We start from the raw sequence: 21,302 nt of genomic DNA, 5'->3' as shown, positions 1-21,302 counted from the left end.
TCAGGCCAGAAACAGGGATCCTTGCAAAGACTTTCCAGCTGCGAGTGGAGAAGGCTCAAAGAAATCAATGTGTTACTCTGGCTAGTACTCTTTGGGGTATTAGCCAAAGAGTATTGGGGAAGGTGCTGGGTGATTTACTTAGTTGTAGCTATGTGCTCTACCCTACATTTAACAAGGCCCAAATTAACCTGCCATTTTACTTTCCACAGAAAGAACCACTGGAAGGGTCACTCCTTTAATAGCTTATTCACTCAGAACTGCACCTCACATTCAGAGAGAAGCTTAAAGAAACACTGGGGAGGTGTGGCAGGCTGCCAGGCAGTACTATCTGATGTGAAAGATATATAGAAAAAAACTATCAATGCCCTCTTGCTACCAGAATGTGTCAATGCTTGCCCCTCTTCCCAGTAGGAGAAAAATAATCTTTTCACCTCACATAAATCAAAACAGTGTGACTCCCTTGCCATCCCTCATGACAAAGAATCTAGTTGTAAGTGAGTCATGTCATACACACTGTTGTCAAACTCATGCCTGAAAGGAAGAGGATCAGTGAGGACCATAAGTATTTACCTATGGCATAAGACTGTCTGGTCTTATTTCCAACTGAAGGTAAGTGTGAAAGACTTTGTGATTCCAGTTTTATAAAGTACAACCTCCTGAGCTTGTCCCCTTCCATTGCTAGAGAGTCTATCTGGAACCACCTCATAGAGCAAGATGCTCTAGTTTGTGCTGGGTGGTACTGCATGGTGGCATTTTCCTCAACCCTTTTCATTATGTGGCAAATATCTATACAAAGCATGTTTCCTAAGTATGTAAAGCATATGTCATCAGATCTTACAATGATAAAAAACAAAAGCAAAAGCAAGGACAAATAATATCTTAAATGGCTACATTCAATTACAATGGAACTTTAATATTTTAACTTCAAAAAGATACCCATTGTATTACTCCAACTATATGACTCTTCTGAAAAAAGTAAAACTATGCAGACAGAGTAAAGATCAGTGGTTGCCAGGAGTTGCTACAGAGAAAGGGAGAGATGAACTGGCATAGTATAGAGAATTTTTAGGGCAGTGAAACTGTTCTGTTGATAATATTACAATAATAGATACATGTCATTATACATTTGTTCAAATTCACAGAATGTACAGCATCAAGAGTGAAGCCTGATGTAAACTATGCACTTTGAGTGATTATAATGTGTCAATGTAGGTCCATCAGTTGTAACGAATGTACCACTCTGGTGGGAAATACTAATAATGGAGGAGGCTACCTATGTGGGAGGCATGTAACATATGAGAAATCTCTGTACCTTCCTCTCAATTTTGCTGTGAACCTAAAACTGCTCTAAGAAATAAAGTTATTGATTTATAAAAGATATTCACGACTGGGCGTGGTGGCTCACACCTATAATCCCAGCACTTTGGGAGGCCAAGGTAGGTGGATCACCTGAGGTCAGGAGTTTGAGACCAGCCTGACCAACATGGTGAGAACTTATCTCTACTAAAAATACAAAAATTGGCTGGGTGTGGTGACAGGCGCCTGTAATTCAGCTACTCGAGAGGCTGAGGCAGGAGAATCATTTGAACTCAGGAGGCAAAGTTTGCAGTGAGCTAAGATTGTGCCACTGCACTCCAGCCTGGGCAACAGAGTGAGGTTCTGTCTCAAAAAAATAAATAAATAAATAAATAAAATAAGAAAAATAGCTATTTACTGTCTATGCATCCCAGCATCTCCAGAACAAAAAATAAAACACAAGATATTCACTGAACCTGTTATTGTGATATAGTTAAGCAATATATGATGACCCTAAAATTAGAGATTATTGAAGATCAAAAGTAACAGCATGTGGGCATTATTTCTCAAATTGAAGTATATAAAACATATAAAACAAATTAATTACATGCTTAGCAAGAAAATATTGATAAAATAATTGAACATTTTATCTTAATGATTCTAAACATGGATTTAGAACAATATGAAAACTAGATTATTCATGTAATCAAATTAAAAGATAATTTATATTCTAATTTTAACTCAGAAATCATTATGCATATTTAATTTAACAATTTTACTGAAAGGTTAATGAGATAAGGACAGATAATAATTACCTAATGCTGCTATGGTAACTTACATACAAATAGCTGTTAGTCACTAAATGTCAAAAAAATAACCAGCATTGCAACTTAACATGAATCATACGACAGAAACTAGTACCAAGTTACCTTATCTTATAATATTATTTGATATTAAAATGAAATTTTAAAACAACACCAAAAATTAAGTTGGGGCTATAACTGTTGTGCAGGAAAAAATTTATATAGCAGGCAAGAGACTGCCAGCCTTGAAAAGGCCTGCATGCAAAGTCGGCCCTTGGCTGGCATTTAGGAAATAACTGTTGGGAGGGTTTCCCGCCATTCCCTGAGAAGAGTGGCTCACTGTGTCTAAAGCGTTTATAAAATGTGTGGTTACTCTGAGCAGCTGCTTTCCTTCTGGGAGTCTGGAATTGGGTACAAGTGAGGGAGAACAACCTCCATTAAAAAACTTGGGTACTTAGCCTCCAATGAGACTCTGATACTGGTAGACATCACTGCCCATGTGTTGTCAAAACTTGAGACTGGGAGAATTAAGCAGATGCCCAGAACTCCACAGGAGAGAACTCCTGGAGGCTTGTGCCTGGCTTCCTCCAGATTTGACCACGTGCACCTTTTCCCTCTACTATTTTTGCTTGTACCCTTTCATTGTAATAAATCACAGATCTGAGTATGATTATTTGCTGAGTCCTGTGAACCACCAAACCTGGGGGTGGTCTTGGGAACCCTTGAGACAAATACATCATGTGAGATTTTAATTAAATTGATTTGATATATGTGGCTGTAATCATATGGTTATTTCACAGAATAACATTCCCTAATCTGTTTTTCTTTTCTTTTTTCTTTATGTTTGACTTGGAGATTCTTGTATTTCTATATCTATCTAATTGAATAAAATCATAAAAGGAATAAATGAAACAGTGATGTCAGAAAATAATGTGAAATAAGCAGCAATCCTATTTTAACCGGAATAAAAAATAGAGAGTCTTGATGAATGATGATATGTTCTACAATATAAATATTTCTAGAAATAAAAACAATGAAAAGGTGATCAATTTTCTGCAACTCAACTGTGCTTAATTCCATTTTATAATAATTGTGCAGGCACAGATTATTTTATAATAATTGTGTAAGAGTATGTAACACAACTTGTGCTTCTCATGAATAAATTGTTTTTCCATCTTCTGTGCTCAGTAGCTATCTTCAAAAAATAATCTGCTGTTTGTATGGGTGCATGCTGGTTCAGTTTTACAGTTCTTATTGCCATTTATTTATGGTACCACAAAGGGACTGCTGAGTTCCTGGTTCTAAAGATAGTTACTTTCTTAGTGACACAAATCAATGTGTAATACAGTTCACCCTCAAACAGCTAGGGTTTGAACTGCAGGGGTTCACTTGTATGCAGATTTTCTTCTGCCTCTGCAACCCAGAGACAGCAAGAGCTACCTCTCCTCTTCATCCTCAGCCTAAGCAACCTGAGGATGACGAAGATGAAGACCTTTGTCAGGATCTACTTATGCTTTATGAAAAGTCAATATATTTTTTCTGATGATTTTCTTTCTAACGGCTTCATTTCTCTAGCTTACTTTATTGTAAGAACACAGTATATAATAATGCAGCCTAACAAAATAGCTGTTCAGCTGTTCATGTTATCAGGAAGGCTTTCGGTCAATGATGGGCTATTAGTAGCTAAATTGGGAGAATCAAAAGTTATACTCAGGTTTTCAACTGCACAGGGATCAGAGTCCGTAACCCCCACATTATTCATGGGTCAACTGTAATTATTTGTTTTACTAAATACAATCTATTATAAATTACTTATTTACTAAATACAAACAATTTATTATAAAAATAAAATAGAAGAGCCATTTATATAACAAGTCCAATTTGTTATAATGTGACTGTAGAGAAAACATACAACATTCTAAGATAAAAATCTTTTTCTTATTTATGAAAAAATATTAGATAGGATTTTAGGGATCATAATTAAGTGAATGGTGTTTTTCAGACAATAATGTTTGAGATTATAAATTAGCTACAACTACATTCTTAAATATATCATAATTCCAAGTTAATGAAGTTAAATTTAAAAAATTAATTTACATGTATGAATATACATATATTCACTTGCAATTTACACATATTTTTAAACTGGTCTTTTTAGATCAAAACTACTTTAATCTTACATCTTACTGTTTTATTTTTATTAAAAATAGGACCACCAAGAAAAATGAAAAATTCACTATCAGAAGTCTTACCTAGGTTGTAATTTTCAAGTCTCTCCTTTTTTTGTTTGGCATTTTCAATTGTCTCCTTTTTACATTCCATAATTTGCTGTTGAATTCTATGTATACAAAAGTAATAAATCAAATTGCTATTTTAATAGACAAATAAAACATATTTACCAAACAAATTCCATTTTAGGCAATATCAGAGCTAATATCAGAATTTTAATATCTCACACACTTTAAATATTTAAAACAATTATTAAGCTTCTAATTTAAAAAATAAAGGTGAAGTACTCATAAATGAAGGAAGCATAGCCCAGTAAATCAACCATAGTAAGCTGGACATAGTGCAAAGTGTCCTGCACTCAGGATAAGTTCTTGCTCTGTAATCAAGAGGTATTTTGTTTTCAGACCAGTTGCTTTTCTTAGGCTCCATGGTTTCTTCTAAAAAATAAGGATTTTGCCACCTTACTTCACTAGGTTGTTAGGAAGATGTAATGAGATTACATGTTTAAAAGTTCAGAGAAGCTGCCAGGCATAGTGGCTCACGCCTATAATCCCAGGACTTTGGGAGGCTGAGGTGGGCAGATCACCTGAGGTCAGAAGTTTGAGACCAGCCTGGCCAATATGGTAAAACCCCATCTTTAAAAAAATAAAAAATACAATACAATAAAAGTTCAGCAAAATAGTAAAGCAATGGAATAATTCATTCTTGAACTTTATTGCTGCAACTATTTTGGAATCCCAAATAAAACTTGATGTGTGTTTTTCCATAGGTTCTAATATTCAAATGTTTCAGTTTTCAGAAAATGCTATTAAGTGCTAATTTTGGTTATTTGTTGTATTGACTGTGGCTTATAATAATTCAGGGCATTTAATTAATTCATAATTATAACTATATATATGTGTATATATATACACACACAAATAAATCTTATTAAAAGAGATTACCTAGTTGTCCACTATCACTGAGTTCATCAATTACACCAAGGGCAGAAAACTAATAGATACTAAAACCAGGCTTGCACAACTATCACCCCTTCTTTACCTCCTCAAACTCTGAGCCAGCAGATCTGTGCTAGGATGCTGCGTCTCCATGATTCTCTCCAACTAACATACAAGACAAAACCCTGTTTTTACTGATTTTCAGTTCCATGATTTCCTTCATGGAACTGCAAGTTTTCCAAGTACATTTCCAAGACATGTACTAACAACATGTAACATCCCATTATTAATCAGCTCTGTTCTCATTTCATAGATCACCAAACATCAATAGTTTTATAGTGATAATGACAATTTCAATATTGTGTCTCTCCTGTTTTGGTTTGACTCACACTCCTTCCTTGTAGCTAGTCAACAAATAGTCAAGTGACCTTCCAAAGACAATGCAAAATGTGGAATGCTTTATGACTTTGTGTGGCATCCCTGGGCAGCAGCCATGCTTATCTGCTCTGTATCGATCCAATTTTAAAATATGTGCTGCTGAAGCAAGTACAAAGCCCTGTTTGATACATGGGTACTCAAGAGTCATGGATGAGGCTTAGCTCTGTTAAATCCAACCCACTTACTTTAGATTCAGATAATTTTATTGAATGGCTTCCGGTGAGGTAGAATTTTAAAATATATTTAAAACTTGAGGAAGAGATGCAAGTAGCCTGAGAGATTTTCATTATTATAGAGACACATTACTTGTGGGGCCAACTGCTAGTTGGTTCCCACTACTCTGTGGAAAGGTAACATGGAATCTTCTGCTACCTGACCAGAGCTGCTGCACACACTATAAAAAAGCCTTAAGGTACAGACCTGATAGCAAAAGGGAAAGGGAAGTCTGTTCTCTTCCTGCAAAATTATTTGAACATCCCTGACTGTTGACAGCAATCCCAACTTATATGTATTAGAGAAAGGACAAACCAGGGTCTCAAAGAATAACTTACCGTGAAGGCTTAGGCTAAGTCTAGATAACAGGTGGGCTCCAAATAAAGGTTTTTAGTGTAGGGGGAGTATCAATTTACTCAATATTTGTGTGGGTAAAACTAGGAGGCCTAGCTGCCAGAGCAGGGTGCTGAGAAAAATGACTGAGCATAATTACATAAACTAATAAACACTGTAGCTTTGAACTCTATGTATAAATTACCATGAAAACTGAGGGATCTGAATCAGTGCAGGCATCCTGGTGGCACAGGTCAATCATTATCAGATTGCAGGATCAGTTACAGTGGCCACAATACAGTAAGTAAATACATGGAAACAACAGCATGATTACAGTGGCCTTTTCCCCCTTGACTTGTAAAGAAAGATTGCCTTCTTTGGACTTAGGAAACCCCTTAGCTTCTTGGAAAATTCAAAGAATGAAGACACAGGAGGTAGCCCCAAATGGAACATTTCAAGACCTAATAATATTTATAAAGGCAGGCAAGGCATGGTGGCTAGCACTTTGAGAGCCCAAGGTAGGAGAATTACTTGAGCTCAGGCGTTCAAGATCAACCTGGGCAACATAGTGAGACCTTGTATCTTAAAAAAAAAAAAGGCGGGGGGAAGAAAAGAAGTCAAAGATGTGGCTCTATTTTTATCCGATGCTTGCGAATTATACTTAGAATAAAATGAACAACTTTGAGATCCCTAGGGACAAAGGTCTTAAAAGTCCTGCAAAAAATCTTACTCTCTACTTCTAACTAATCTAGCCTTCTGCTTGATTTATGGCTGAAAAGTAGACTAGCTCATTGTTATTTCAAACGATCTGAACCAAACTATGAACTCTCACCTAATGTATAAGATGCAATAATTGCAATTATTTTAAACTTCAATTAAACACTTACATTGTCGAACCACGAGAAACAGCATAACCTTCTGCATCTTTTCCATGTGTATCTCGAGCAAAGACATTAACCTTTTGCTCAAGAAGGATTTTGACCATATCTGGTGTGCCATGCTCTGCAGCAGCCATGAGAACTGTTCTAAAATAACAAAGAAATAACTCCACTCAAGAACTTTAATAAAGACATTTTTAATCAGCTAGTTTGATACACTTTACCAATATAATATCCTGCCTGTCAGTGTAGTTGTAATAATCATTTACATGGACTAGCTTATGTCGATAAGCATCTTGGGTGCTCAAGTGTTCATCTTTGTAAATTATCACCAAGGCTAAAGGAAAGAGACAACAAGAAAGCCTCTTGTCCCACTGGGGTATGACATAATACAAGTTGCTAATGTATAGTCCTTTGATGGCCAAGAAACTGTGCTGAGGTCACTTATGTAAAGTAGGCAAAAATTTAGATAAAGATTTCTGCATTGCTTTTCCAGTGTGATATATTGTAATTTAAATCAGTTAGGGGTCAAAGAAGAGCTATCTGCAGGCTAAAAACAACAACAACAACAACAATAATGGCAATACTAGTAGTCATAAACTAAAAGTCCACACTTTAAAAATTAATAAAACTGGCCACGTACAGTGGCTTATGCCTTTAATCCCAGCACTTTGGGAAGCCAAGGCAGCTGGATCACAAGGTCAAGAGATCGAGACCATCCTCGCCAACATGGTGAAATCCCGTCTCTACTAAAAATACAAAAATCGGCTGGGCATGATGGCCCATGCCTGTAGTCCCAGCTAGTTGGGAGGCTGAGGCAGGAGAATCGCTTAAACCCAGGAGGTGGAGGTTGCGGTGAGCTGAGATTGCACCACTGCACTCCAGCCTGGCAACAGAGCGAGACTCTTTCTCAAGATAATAATAATAATAATAATATAACAAATACAAAATCATTTAGCTAAAATAAGATTACAGGACCAAAAACATCAGATTACAAGTAACGAACACTCTATAAGAGAAGATGAATTCTACTACATACTGTTTTCTATGTTGCTCAATCCAAATATTTGCTTTTCTACCTGATTATTTGTGTTGATATTTTCAACTATATGCCAATAATTATGTCAGTCTTCTCATTAATACTTCTGACTTGAGTGACTAACACTCTAGAACACTGAGGTTTTTATTAAAAAGAAGAAGATGAAGATGTACCGTCCGCAGTTATCAACTGCATGTATATTTGCCTGGTTTTTTAACAAACATTCCATTGCTTTCTGACTCTTGAAAGATATAGCATAAAAAAGTGGTGTGATTCCATCCTATAAAAAAGCAGAAATAAATAATTCACAAAATTACGTTTTTAACTGAACTGAAAATCTTCTCTAAGATGCTTTGAAGTTCAACATACAATACAGAAAAGAAGTAAATAAAAAGCAGCCTCTTCCTTCTCACTCCTCTGTGCTTTCTGATGCGCTGTTGTTCGTCTTGCAAACACCCTTCTTCTGCTTCCCTGCATTAATGGTTGTCATTGCCAAAACTCACTTCAAACATTTTAACCAGTCCCAAGAATCCTTGCCTTTATCACGGCACTTAGCATGGTATATTATAATCATTTTGTTGCTTCCCACTGAAATCAAGAGCTTCTTGAGAGAAAGGCCTGTATCTTTTGTCTCTCTAGCCCCATAATCTAAGACACAGTAGCAAACACTTTAGGTTTTTAATGTAAATTAGTAATCTAAGTATTATCCCTAAAGCAGTGTTTCTTAAACTATATTCCAAAGGGCATTTGCTTTACCAGAAGTATTATACCCCAAGAGAAAAACTCCATGACCATCTGCACTTGAGAAGTATTACAAAACTGTATTTTATGTCTAATAGTCAAGAAATCTCTTGAATTTTACCTAATCCCCATTTGACAATATTTTTTGTGGCAAACATTAACATTTGAGTAATTGACAGCTTCAAAGATACAGTTGCCAGAGCTTCCCAGTACAGGTGGTGGTTTCCTCTGGGTGGTACAAACTTGCTTGATTCATTTCTATTATGGTGTCAGGATCCCAGATGCCAATGTCAGGCACTCTTGCTTCAAATGGGTCACTAAGAAAATGAGCTCTGAATTAAGAGAGATTGGCATCAAATATGCTTATTTTCCTTATTATTAAATAGTCCATGGGTTTTTTTCCTAATACAAGAGAATAGATTATTATCTTAACTGTTAGAAAGCTCAGTATGTTCTGTATAAGAGGGATAAGTTTAAAAAGCTTAAAAATAATTATTTAAAGCTCAGTAAGAAATTCTATTCTCAATTATAATGGTAATCCTGGGACCCCAATGCAATTCTACTTTTAAAATCCATTTTTATTGGTTTTCATTTAAATGGCTATTTAAAATTATTTTTTATTTTAGGCAAAATATAAATCAGAAATAAAAATATAATGGCTTATCAGTAAAAATTCTCATACTGATCCATATGGATTATTTCTATCATAATTAAAGAAAATAGGTCACTTGCATTTTTTAAGGAAGATGGCTGAGGAGAAAGATGTAATGGCTGTAATATTCATAAACTCTCCAACTACAGCCAGGAATAACCTATAAAGGTTTCCAGGTATTATTATGGACAGATGATTATTTGTGGTATATATAAAGAAAAAGAGTTTTAAAAATTGTAAATTCTAAATTCTAAAATTGAACCCCATAACTGAGGGATTTATATAATCTATACACTACCTATTATAAGCAAATACATGCTGACTTAAAAACCTTGACATCTTCATCAAAATATACTACGGCATAGGAGTTGTAAACTCAAATATTAACAAGGACTCAGGAAGGTTGCCTAGGTAAGGGAAAAACTGAGGTGTGCACAGTCACAGACTGGAGACTACATGCCTTCTATAAAGGGGCAACGTCTGCACAGCAGACCAAACATGATAGAAACTAACTCAGGGAACACCAGATTTGATTTTTTAAGACAAGCCTGAAGTCCAGATTTCTGCACGAGTCTTCTAAATTTTACATATTGACTCAATTTATGGCGACAAACAAATCTGTGCACCGCATTGGAATATAGCACTTGTGTTTTTATATTTGACATGAATGTATTCATAAATGGTTGTGTATAATTTAAGTATTTGCATATAAAACATTTTATTTATCTAGTATCATATGTTGCCAGGGTCCATCCTCCCACAGACCCCAGCTGCATGACAGATGAATGAATGCAGTCAGATACAAATTTCCAGTGAACAAGTTAGCTAAGGAGTCATGAGCCACTCACAGAGAGAGATCACAGCTACATAACCCTGACTAGTTCACCCTCTCCCCATTTATTCAGTACAGGTTTAATAACAGAGGCTCTAAGTTAACACTACGAGTTAAGCTCTAAGTACAGAAAGATTAAAGGCCAGGTTCTGAGCCCAGAGCAAACACTATTAGAGGGTAATCTCCCTGGTCAACTTCCCCCGAAGAGGGCCATTTGACTCAAAGGTTAATTTTAAGACCACATAAGTAAACAAGTTATTCAGATAAACTCCCCCACATAGCCTAGCCATTTGCTTTCCTTATTAAATAAAGGTAAACGGGATTTAGGCTGCCTTCAGCTGAAACGTCTACTAAAACTATGTAAATTTCTTGGCCCTCCAAGAAAGTTTGTGACTATAGTCCATAATTTTCTCTAATATTTTTTCCTGAATATTTTTGCCACTGCCCTGAGTGAATGTTTTAATATGTTAAAACATATTAAAACAATATGTTTTAACAAAGAATCGGTGCTTTGAGAAAGACGGCCGTTTAGGAACAGCTCAGGATTGCAGCTCCCAGTGAAAGCGCAGAGGGTGAGTGGACGCCGCATTTTTATTGCCCACAGACTAGGAAATTCCCGGGCAGAGGTGCTCCACGGTCGCCAGCACGGCTGTTTCAGCCAGCGCGGCCTTGCCGGCCAGCGCCGCTGCTTTGCCCAGCGTGGCTGCTTTATCGGCGCTCCGGAGCCGCGGTTCTCCGTACAAAATACGCCGGTCCAGGGGCCCTTTTGGCTGGCGATTGGAGCCACAGGAAGTTGCCCGTACGCCGGTTCAAAAAGGGGACTGAGCAGAGAACCAGGACAGTAGATTCCAGGGCAAAAAAAAAAAAAAAAAAGCGCCACAAACCTCAGTGCCGCTGTTTAAGCCAGCGCAGTGAGTGGCCGCAGGGGAAAACAAACAGACCCCGGCACCTCTTCAACAGGCGACTGGAACGCCAACTTAAAAAAGGCTCTGAGGCAGGGAGCCAGGCGATCAGGCTCGGCTGGCCCCACCCCCACAAAAGAACAGCAACCAGAAACTCTGGATTGAGAGTTTCACAGCAAGTGCAGCTGAACCCGGGATGGTCCAGCTCTGTGGGGGAGGGGCATCCGCCATTACCGAGGCAGCCCGCCGTTGCCAAGGCAACCCGCCATTGCTGAGGCAGCCCGCCGTTGCCAAGGCAACCCGCCACAGCAGAGACTCCACCCCAACAGAGGTGGGCCACCATCTCCAAAGCAGTTCTAACTACACCCATATAAACAGGACTGTAGGGAAGTTCACTCCGCAGCTGGGTGGAGCCCACAGCAGCTCAGCAAAGCTGCTATAGGCCAACAGTGACTAGGCTGCCTCCTTGCTGGGCTGGGCAGGTCTGAAGGGAAAAAAAAAAAAAAAAAGAAGGCGGCAGCATAACTGAAACTCATAAATAAAGCCCTAAATCCCTGGGACAGAGCACCTGGGAACAAAAAGCAGTTTATGAGTTCTGCTGCAGCAGACCTAAAAGTACCTGCCCAGCAGCTCTGAATGAACAACAACAGAGCTCGCAGCTCACCATTTGAGCTCCTATAAAGAAGAGACCGTCTCCTCAAGCGGCTCCCTGACCCCTATATATCCAAAAAGACACCTCATAAAAGAGAGATCAGATTGACACTAGGCGGGTATCCTTCTGGGACAAAGATAGCAGCAGAAGAAAACTGGTAATAATCCTTGCTGTTCAGCAGCTGCTGCAGGTGAACCCCAGGCAAGCAGGGCCTGGAGTGAACCTCAGCAGACCTACAGCAGGGGGGCCAGACTGTCAGAAGGAAAACCAAGAAACAGAAATAACCTCATCATCAACAAACAGAACATCAATCTGAAAGATTTGAGACCCAATCTGAAAGCCAGCAACTACAAAGTAGACAGGTGGATAAATCCTTAAAGATGGGAAGAAACCAGCGCAAAAAGGATGAAAACACCCGAAACCAGAACACCTCTCCTCCTAAAAGGGATCACAACTCCTCACCAGCAAGGGAACAAGGTTGGATGGAGAATGAGTGTGATGAAATGACAGAATCAGAATTCAGAAGGTGGGTAGTAAGAAACTTCTGTGAACTTAAAGAACATGTTCTAACCAAATGCAAAGAAACTAAGAACCTTGAAAAAAGATTTGACGAAATGCTAACAGGAATGGACAAAATAGAAAGGAATATAAGTGAATTGATGGAGCTGAAAAACGCAACACGAGAACTTCGTGAAGCATGCACAAGTATCAACAGCCGAATGGACCAAGCAGAAGAAAGGATATCAGAGGTCGAAGATCAACTCAATGAAATAAAACGGGAAGGCAAGACTGGAGAAAAAAGGGTAAAAAGGAATGAACAAAGTCTCCAAGAAATGTGGGACTATGTGAAAAGACCTAATCTACGTTTGATAGGCGTACCTGAATGCAACGAAGAGAACGAATCCAAGCTGGAAAATACTCTTCAGGATATTATCCAGGAAAACTTCCCCAACCTAGCAAGGCAGGCAAACATTCAAGTCCAGGAAATACAGAGAACACCACAAAGATATTCGTCAAGAAGAGCAACCGCAAGGCACATAATCGTCAGATTCACCAGGGTCGAAATGAAGGAGAAAATACTAAGGGCAGCCAGAGAGAAAGGTTAGGTTACCCATAAAGGGAAGCCCATCAGACTCACAGCAGATCTCTCAGCAGAAACCCTACAAGCCAGAAGAGAATGGGGGCCAATATTCAACAACCTTAAAGAAAAGAACTTTCAACCCAGAATCTCCTATCCAGCCAAACTAAGCTTCATAAGTGAAGGAAAAATAAAATCCTTTGGGAACATGCAAGTACTCAGAGATTTCGTCACCACCAGGCCAGCTCTACAAGAGCTCCTGAAAGAGGCTCTACACATATAAAGGAACAACAAGTACCAGCTCAACTAAAGGGCAAAACAGCCAGCTAGCACCAAAATGGCAGTATCAAATTCACACATAACAATATTTACCCTAAATGTAAATGGACTAAATGCCCCAATCAAAAGACACAGACTGGCAAATTGGATCAAAAGACAAAACCCATCGGTGTGCTGTATCCAGGAAACCCATCTCACATGCAAGGGTACACAAAGGCTCCCAATAAAGGGATGGAGGAAGATTTACCAAGCAAATGGAGAGCAAAAAAAAGCAGGAGTTGCAATTCTCATCTCTGATAAATTAGACCTTAAAGCAACAAAGATCATAAGAGACAAAGAGGGACATTACATAATGGTAAAAGGATCAATGCAACAAGAAGAGCTAACGATCCTAAATATATATGCACCCAATACAGGAGCACCCAGATACATAAGGCAAGTTCTTAATGACTTACAAAGAGACATAGACTCCCACAAAATAATAGCGGGAGACTTTAACACCCCATTGTCAACATTAGACAGATCAACCAGACAGAAAATTAACAAGGATATCCAGGACTTGAACTCAGACCTGGACCAAGCAAACCTAATAGACATTTACAGAACTCTCCACCCCAAAGCCACAGAATATACATTCTTCTCAGCACGACATCACACCTACTCTAAAATTGACCACATAATTGGGAGTAAATCACTCCTCAGCAAATGCAAAAGAATGGAAATCGTAACAAACAGTCTCTCAGACCACAGTGCAATCAAGTCAGAACGCAGAATTCAAAAACTAACTCAGAACCGCACAGCTTCATGGAAACTGAACAACTTGCTCTTGAATGTTGACTGGATAAACAATGAAATGAAGGCAGAAATAAAGATGTTCTTCGAAACCAACGAGAATGAAGACACAACATACCAGAATCTCTGGGACACATTTAAAGCAGTCTCTAGAGGAAAATATATAGCAATAAGTGCCCACATGAGAAGCAAGGAGAGATCAAAAATTGACACCCTATCGTCAAAACTGAAAGAGCTAGAGGAACAAGATCAAAAAACCTCAAAGTCTTGCAGAAGACAAGAAATAGCTAAGATCAGAGCAGAACTGAAGGAGATAGAGACACAAAAAACCCTTCAAAAAATCAATAAATCCAGGGGCTCGTTTTTTGAAAAGATCAACAAAATAGACAGACCACTAGCCAGATTAATAAAAAAGAAAAGAGAGAATAACCAAATTGATGCAATAAAAAACGATAAAGGGGATATCACCACAGATTCCACAGAAATTCAAACCATCATCAGAGATTATTACAAACAACTCTATGCACACAAACTAATAAACCTGGAAGAAATGGATAAATTCCTGGACACTTGCCTCCTGCCAAGCCTAAACCAGGAAGAAGCCGAAACCCTGAACAGACCCATAACAAGGTCTGAAGTTGAGGCAGCAATTAAGAGCTTACCACCCAAAAAAAGCCCAGGTCCAGATGGGTTCACAGCTGAATTCTACCAGACATACAAAGAGGAGCTGGTACCATTTCTTCTGAAACTATTCCAAACAATACAAAAAGAGGGAATTCTTCCCAAATCATTTTATGACACCAACATCATCCTGATTCCAAAACCCGGCAGAGACTCAACAAGAAAAGAAAACTTCAGGCCAATATCCATGATGAACATAGATGCAAAAATCTTCAATAAAATACTGACAAGCCGATTGCAACAGCACATCAAAAAGCTTATCCACCATGATCAAGTAGGCTTCATCCCGGGGATGCAAGGCTGGTTCAACATACGCAAGTCTATAAACGTAATTCACCACATAAACAGAACCAAAGACAAAAACCACATGATTATCTCAATTGATGCAGAGAAGGCCTTTGACAAAATTCAACAGCCCTTTATGCTAAAAACACTCAATAAGCAACGTATTGATGGAACGTATCTCAAAATAGTAAAAGCTATTTATGACAAACCAACAGCCAATATCATACTGAATGGGCAAAAACTGGAAGCATTCCCCTTGAAATGTGGCACCAGGCAAGGATGCCCTCTCTCACCACTGCTATTCAATATAGTATTAGAAGTTCTAGCCAGAGCAATCAGGCAAGAAAAAGAAATAAAGGGCATTCAAATAGGAAAGGAGGAAGTCAAATTGTCTCTATTTGCAGACGACATGATTGTATATCTAGAAGACCCCATCGTCTCAGCCCCAAACCTCCTGAAACTGATAAGCAAGTTCAGCAAAGTCTCAGGATACAAAATCAATGTGCAAAAATCACATACATTCCTATACACCAATAACAGACTTAAAGAGAGCCAAATCAAGAACAAACTTCCATTCACAATTGCCACAAAAAGAATAAAATACCTAGGAATACAATTAACAAGGAATGTAAAGGACCTCTTCAAGGAGAACTACAAGCCACTGCTCAACGAAATAACAGAGGACACCAACAGATGGAGAAACATTCCATGTTCATGGTTAGGAAGAATCAATATCGTGAAAATGGCCATACTGCCCAAAGTAATTTGCAGATTCAATGCTATTCCCATCAAGCTACCAATGACCTTCTTTGCAGAACTGGAAAAAACCACCTTAAACTTCATATGGAACCAAAAGAGAGCCCGCATAGCCAAGTCAATTCTAAGCAAAAAGAACAAAGCGGGGCGCAATCACACTAACAGACTTCAAACTATACTACAAGGCTACAGTAATCAAAACAGCATGGTACTGGTACCAAAACAGAGATATAGACCAATGGAACAGAACAGAGGTCTCGGAGGCAACACAACATATCTACAACCATCTGATCTTTGACAAACCAGACAAAAACAAGCAATGGGGAAAGGATTCCCTGTTCAATAAATGGTGTTGGGAAAGCTGGCTAGCCATGTGTAGAAAGCAGAAACTGGACCCCTTCCTGACACCTTACACTAAAATTAACTCCAGATGGATTAAAGACTTAAACATAAGACCTAACACCATAAAAACCCTAGAAGAAAATCTAGGCAAAACCATTCAGGACGTAGGTGTAGGCAAGGACTACATGACCAAAACACCAAAAGCATTGACAACAAAAGCCAAAATAGACAAATGGGACCTAATCAAACTCCACAGCTTCTGCACAGCAAAAGAAACAATCATTAGAGTGAATCGGAAACCAACAGATTGGGAAAAAATTTTTGCAGTTTACCCATCTGACAAAGGGCTGATATCCGTAATTTACAAAGAACTAAAGCAGATTTACAAGAAAAAAACTAACAAGCCCATTCAAAAGTGGGCAAAGGATATGAACAGACACTTCTCAAAAGAAGACATACGTGAGGCCAACAAACATATGAAAAAATGCTCATCATCACTGGTCATCAGAGAAATGCAAATCAAAACTACACTGAGATACCATCTCACGCCGGTTAGAATGGCGATCATTAAAAAATCTGGAGACAACAGATGCTGGAGAGGATGTGGAGAAATAGGAACACTTTTGCACTGTTGGTGGGAGTGTAAATTAGTTCAACCATTGTGGAAGACAGTGTGCCGATTCCTCAAGGACCTAGAAATAGAAATTCCATTTGACCCAGCAATCCCATTACTGGGTATATATCCAAAAGATTACAAATCGTTCTACTATAAGGACACGTGTACACGAATGTTCATTGCAGCACTGTTTACAATAGCAAAGACCTGGAACCAACCCAAATGCCTATCGACGATAGACTGGATAGGGAAAATGTGGCACATATACACCATGGAATATTATGCAGCCATCAAAAACGATGAGTTTGGGTCCTTTGTAGGGACATGGATGAACCTGGAAACCATCATTCTCAGCAAACTGACAGAAGAGCAGAAGATCAAACACCGCATGTTCTCACTCATAGGCGGGTGTTGAACAATGAGAACACATGGACACGGGGAGGGGAGCACTACACACTGGGGTCAGTTGGGGGGAAATAGGGGAGGGACGGTGGGGGGTGGGGAGCTGGGGAGAGATAGCAAGGGGAGAAATGCCAGATGTAGGTGATGGGGAGGAAGGCAGCAAATCACACTGCCACGTGTGTTCCTATGCAACAATTTTGCATGTTCTTCACATGTACCCCAAAACCTAAAATGCAATAAAATAAATAAATGGGAAGAAAAAAAAAAGTGCTTTGAATCAAAAAAAAAAAAAAAAACAAAGAATCAGGCCCTTATAAATAATACAAATTGCTAAAAAGACTCATTAATACCTGCTTCCAGAATTTTTCCAACATTTATTCACTCAAAATCTATTTGTATAGAATTTTCCCAGATTGTTAACCAAATGGATAATTAGTTCATAGGAGTGCTAAAACTAAATTATTAAAAGAACTCCTATCTGTATTATTATTAACTTTATGAATTTCAGTGTTTAAAACTGACATCCTGATTATGCTAAAGCTCTACAAATTTAATAGATATACTGTGATAGTTCATCATATATCTTCAACTGAAAAATAATGTTTAGGATTTGCTACTATTCTAATTGAGAAAACCCAACTTGTAATGAACATATGTTGACACATAATCACCTGCATGGTGACTAAGGGACATGAAATCATGAAAGGGTCAGCCTCTACTTATTGAAAGATTACCCATGAGCAAATTTCTAAAGTCTCTCTGAATGGCAGTGAATGATTAATGGTAGGATTTCAAAAGTGTATCCGAACCTTGAGGTTTTCTGTTTGTTTGTTTGTTGCTGTTATTATTGTTAGAGACAAGAGTCTCACTATGTTGCTCAAGCCAGACTCAAACTATTATGCTCAAGCTCGGACTACAGGAACATGCCACTGTGCTCAACTTCAAGAAAACATTTTTAAACATTTTCAGGGCTTATTAGATCTATTACATCAAAATCTTCAGGGGAAAGCCTACAATTTCAGACTTTTAACAAAATTTCCTCAGGTCACTATAATGTACAATTCTGAGAATTAGTGCAGCAGACAATCACTTCAGTCTCATCTCTCACCCACGTGGCTAATTCCCTTTATCAGTTGGAGATGTGGCCAAAAATAGAAAAGAGTAAGAAACAGAGTCATTTATTAAAACTCCAGTTAATTTTCCTGGGTATGGGTATAACAGGGACAAGTAAACTCAAAACCCAACTTGATTTTGCTATTTATAAGCTCCTTATCTCCCACCTTCCTACCAAGACATTCTAGATTTGAGAGGAAACTTTAGACTCTCATCTAAGTGGCTGTGTCTGCCAGCATAGGTAATAAGTCAGTTAATAATTTGTTCCACATTCTGCAGAAGTGTTTCTCACTTTGTCACCACGTATTCACTGCCAATCTGATTTCCTCACAGTCATCCTAAAATTAATCTCTAGGCAAGTTTCAACTCACTCTCTTTTTCAAACAAAAGATTATTATACCCGAAGTTAAAGAGCTCCTTGTCTCAACACATAAACTGGAAGAACAACAAACTAAAAAAACAAATGAACAAACAAACCTCTTCTTGGCATTTTCCCCTCATTACCTAGTTTCCAAGTGACTTGAATATTCCTGATTGCTCTCCCTTTCCCTATCCATATTTCCCTCTTAAGCCTTGCCATTGACAGATAATACATCAGTTTTTTAGAAAATCAGCAGCAGCAGCAGCAAGATTTCTATTTATCGTAAGTTGCTTTAGTTTTGTTTGAGTTTTAAGATAAAGCTTATTTCCAGGGCATATTTTCTTTCCTGTGTTGTTTTACACTAATTAGGAAAAAAATCATAACCCTGCATAGAAAAAAATTGAAAAGGTTTTACCTTTAACAAATTCACAAGTATTTTCCAAAGGGCATTTAAAAAAGCTGTGCCCTTTAATGCTTCTTTAAAAGCATCCACATTTAAAATAAAGTCTTAGACAATTAAGTCATTTCAAAATAACTTAATTTGCATTTGTATTCAGGGAATGTTTGAGCTTCCAAATATGAAAAATTGACCCTTACCTCTGGCAATGTCAACAGAAATCTTTTGAAAAGAAAGTTGATTGATCTCTACCTGGTCCGATGCTTCAATATCTGCACGATAGGAAAGCAGTATTTCTATCAGTGGTGCACTGTTCCGCATCGCAGCATAAAAGAGAGCAGGGTGGTTGAACATATCCCGAAGATGTGGATTGGCGTTGTGCTCCAGAAGAATACAGGCACAATTTTGATGCTGGCAATTCACAGCCTGTCCAAATTAGATCAAAATATAAATTGTAAGTTCTAAGAATTCAAAATACACATTCCACAGGTTTCACCAACTAGTTATACTTAAATGAGATAAATTTACTTTAATTCTACATATGTAAATCAAATCCATGTCATGCTGAAAGAGTTGGCTACTATATACCAGCATCAAAGGCGTCCTGTTTCCACTGTCACGGCTGTTAATGTTGCACTTTCTGTTTACCAGAAGAGTGACCACATCCTCATGGCCACGTTCACAGGCCCAATGTAGAGGAGTTCTATGAGAGTAAGAGGACTTTTTAGGAAATTGTAGTGCAATATCTCAAAACATACAAGTGTTCAATTGTAAACATTTAATAGCATGCTTTTCCTCTGTTTTCAAAATAAATAATTTTTTTAAGAAAGTACAATACTTATTAGCTCTTATTGCTCACTACCTTGATGAAATCAGCAGCCTATTTGAATAGAAAAAGCTTAGTCTTTGGATTCAGTTCAACTAGGGCTTGAGTCCTAATTTAAACTCTGTCACTTACCAACTATTGCTTTGCCTTTCTGTGCCTCAGCTTCCTCATTAATCAAGTAAAGATGACAATAGTAGCTATCACAATTGTCATGCTTAAATGAGAAACTAGGTGAAGTATTCAGAATAGTTCCTACAACAACAACTCAATAATTGTTAGATTTTTGTTTTGTGAGACAAGGTCTCACTATTTTGCCCAGGCTGGAGAGCAATGCTGTAATCATTCCTCACTGTAGCCTGGAACTCCTGGGCTCAAGTGATCCTCCATCCCCAGCCTCCTGAGTAGCTGGGACTACAGATGTGCACCAGCATGCCCAGCTATTCATTTAAAAATTTTGGTAGAGTAAGACTCTCACTTTGTTTCCCAGGCTGGTCTCAAACTCCTGGCATCAAGTGATTCTCCCACCTCAGCCTCCCAAAGTTCTGGGATTACAGGTGTGAGCCACTACATCCAGCCAGATATTATAATTATCACTATTAGTACTACTTAACAAAAACATTTGAATTAAGTAAAATGATACAATTATACCTACTTTGCAGGATGACTTATAAAGAGTAAGCCACATTTTCACACCTCTGACATTGGAATGCCATTTATAATTCATGGTTTATTATAACTATAATTTGTAGCATTTTAAAAATTATTATATTGATATATACAACAATGGGACATCACACAATTCACGAGACCTTACACTAAGTAGAATATGATATACTGAGCAGGTCTAGGGCAGTTCTAGGCATATAACTGGCACTTAAATACATTTTAGTTCTTAAAGGTACTATGGGGAAAGAGCCCTGAAATAACAATAATACATTTTTTAAACAAGTTAATTCTTTGCTTTTCAAACAATGTGAAGACAAAAAAGTCATAATTTAAATGAACATGCATAGCTCACGTTATTCAATGCTTATTTTTAAAAAATATATGCAAATAAGACCTCCCAATGATTAATACTAGTATTTAAGACTGATAAACTTTTGAAAGGGCAGTTAAAGGTTATCTTCTGCTATTTTCTAACTTCAGAAATGCTTTTTTTTGAAAGGTGGGAGACAAAGCTTCAATGAGATTACTTCCTAATATTCCCATTTTAAATCTCTCAGCTTGTGCCGGCAGGGCAGGTAAACATGAAGTTTTTAAAAATAGAAGAGTCTTGAGAAATAGTAGAACATGTTACATACAGGTACTCTGCTACATAACAGGTACTCAAGTTATGTTTGATGAATAAGTGAAATGAAAGAACGGATAAATACAGTCGATGAGTTCAATGTTTTTAAGTTAACTCCTGTAAAGCAATATTTTAACAAT

The 21,302-nt window shown here is 37.9% G+C and overlaps 1 protein-coding gene and 1 non-coding gene across 2 annotated transcripts; both read right to left on the bottom strand.

Moving 5' to 3' along the window:
• On the bottom strand, positions 1-20,208 carry LOC116544827 (putative ankyrin repeat domain-containing protein 19). Its single transcript, XM_032271426.1, has 6 exons — positions 19,637-20,208; positions 19,301-19,474; positions 8,341-8,447; positions 7,138-7,275; positions 4,352-4,437; positions 1-38 (listed from the first exon to the last, which is right to left on the bottom strand). Exons 1-6 carry the CDS (start codon positions 19,640-19,642, stop codon positions 1-3), a joined length of 549 nt encoding a protein of 182 aa, XP_032127317.1. The 5' UTR covers positions 19,643-20,208.
• On the bottom strand, positions 5,710-5,816 carry LOC116544841. Its single transcript, XR_004266062.1, has one exon. It is a non-coding gene; the product is annotated as a U6 spliceosomal RNA (small nuclear RNA).
• Positions 20,209-21,302: the final 1,094 nt, after the last annotated feature.

This window comes from Sapajus apella, unplaced genomic scaffold (assembly GCF_009761245.1).
Source record: "Sapajus apella isolate SASKATOON/1434 unplaced genomic scaffold, GSC_monkey_1.0 scaffold232, whole genome shotgun sequence".
NCBI classification, from domain to species: Eukaryota; Metazoa; Chordata; class Mammalia; order Primates; family Cebidae; genus Sapajus; species Sapajus apella.
This window is presented reverse-complemented; position numbering and strand designations above follow the sequence as displayed.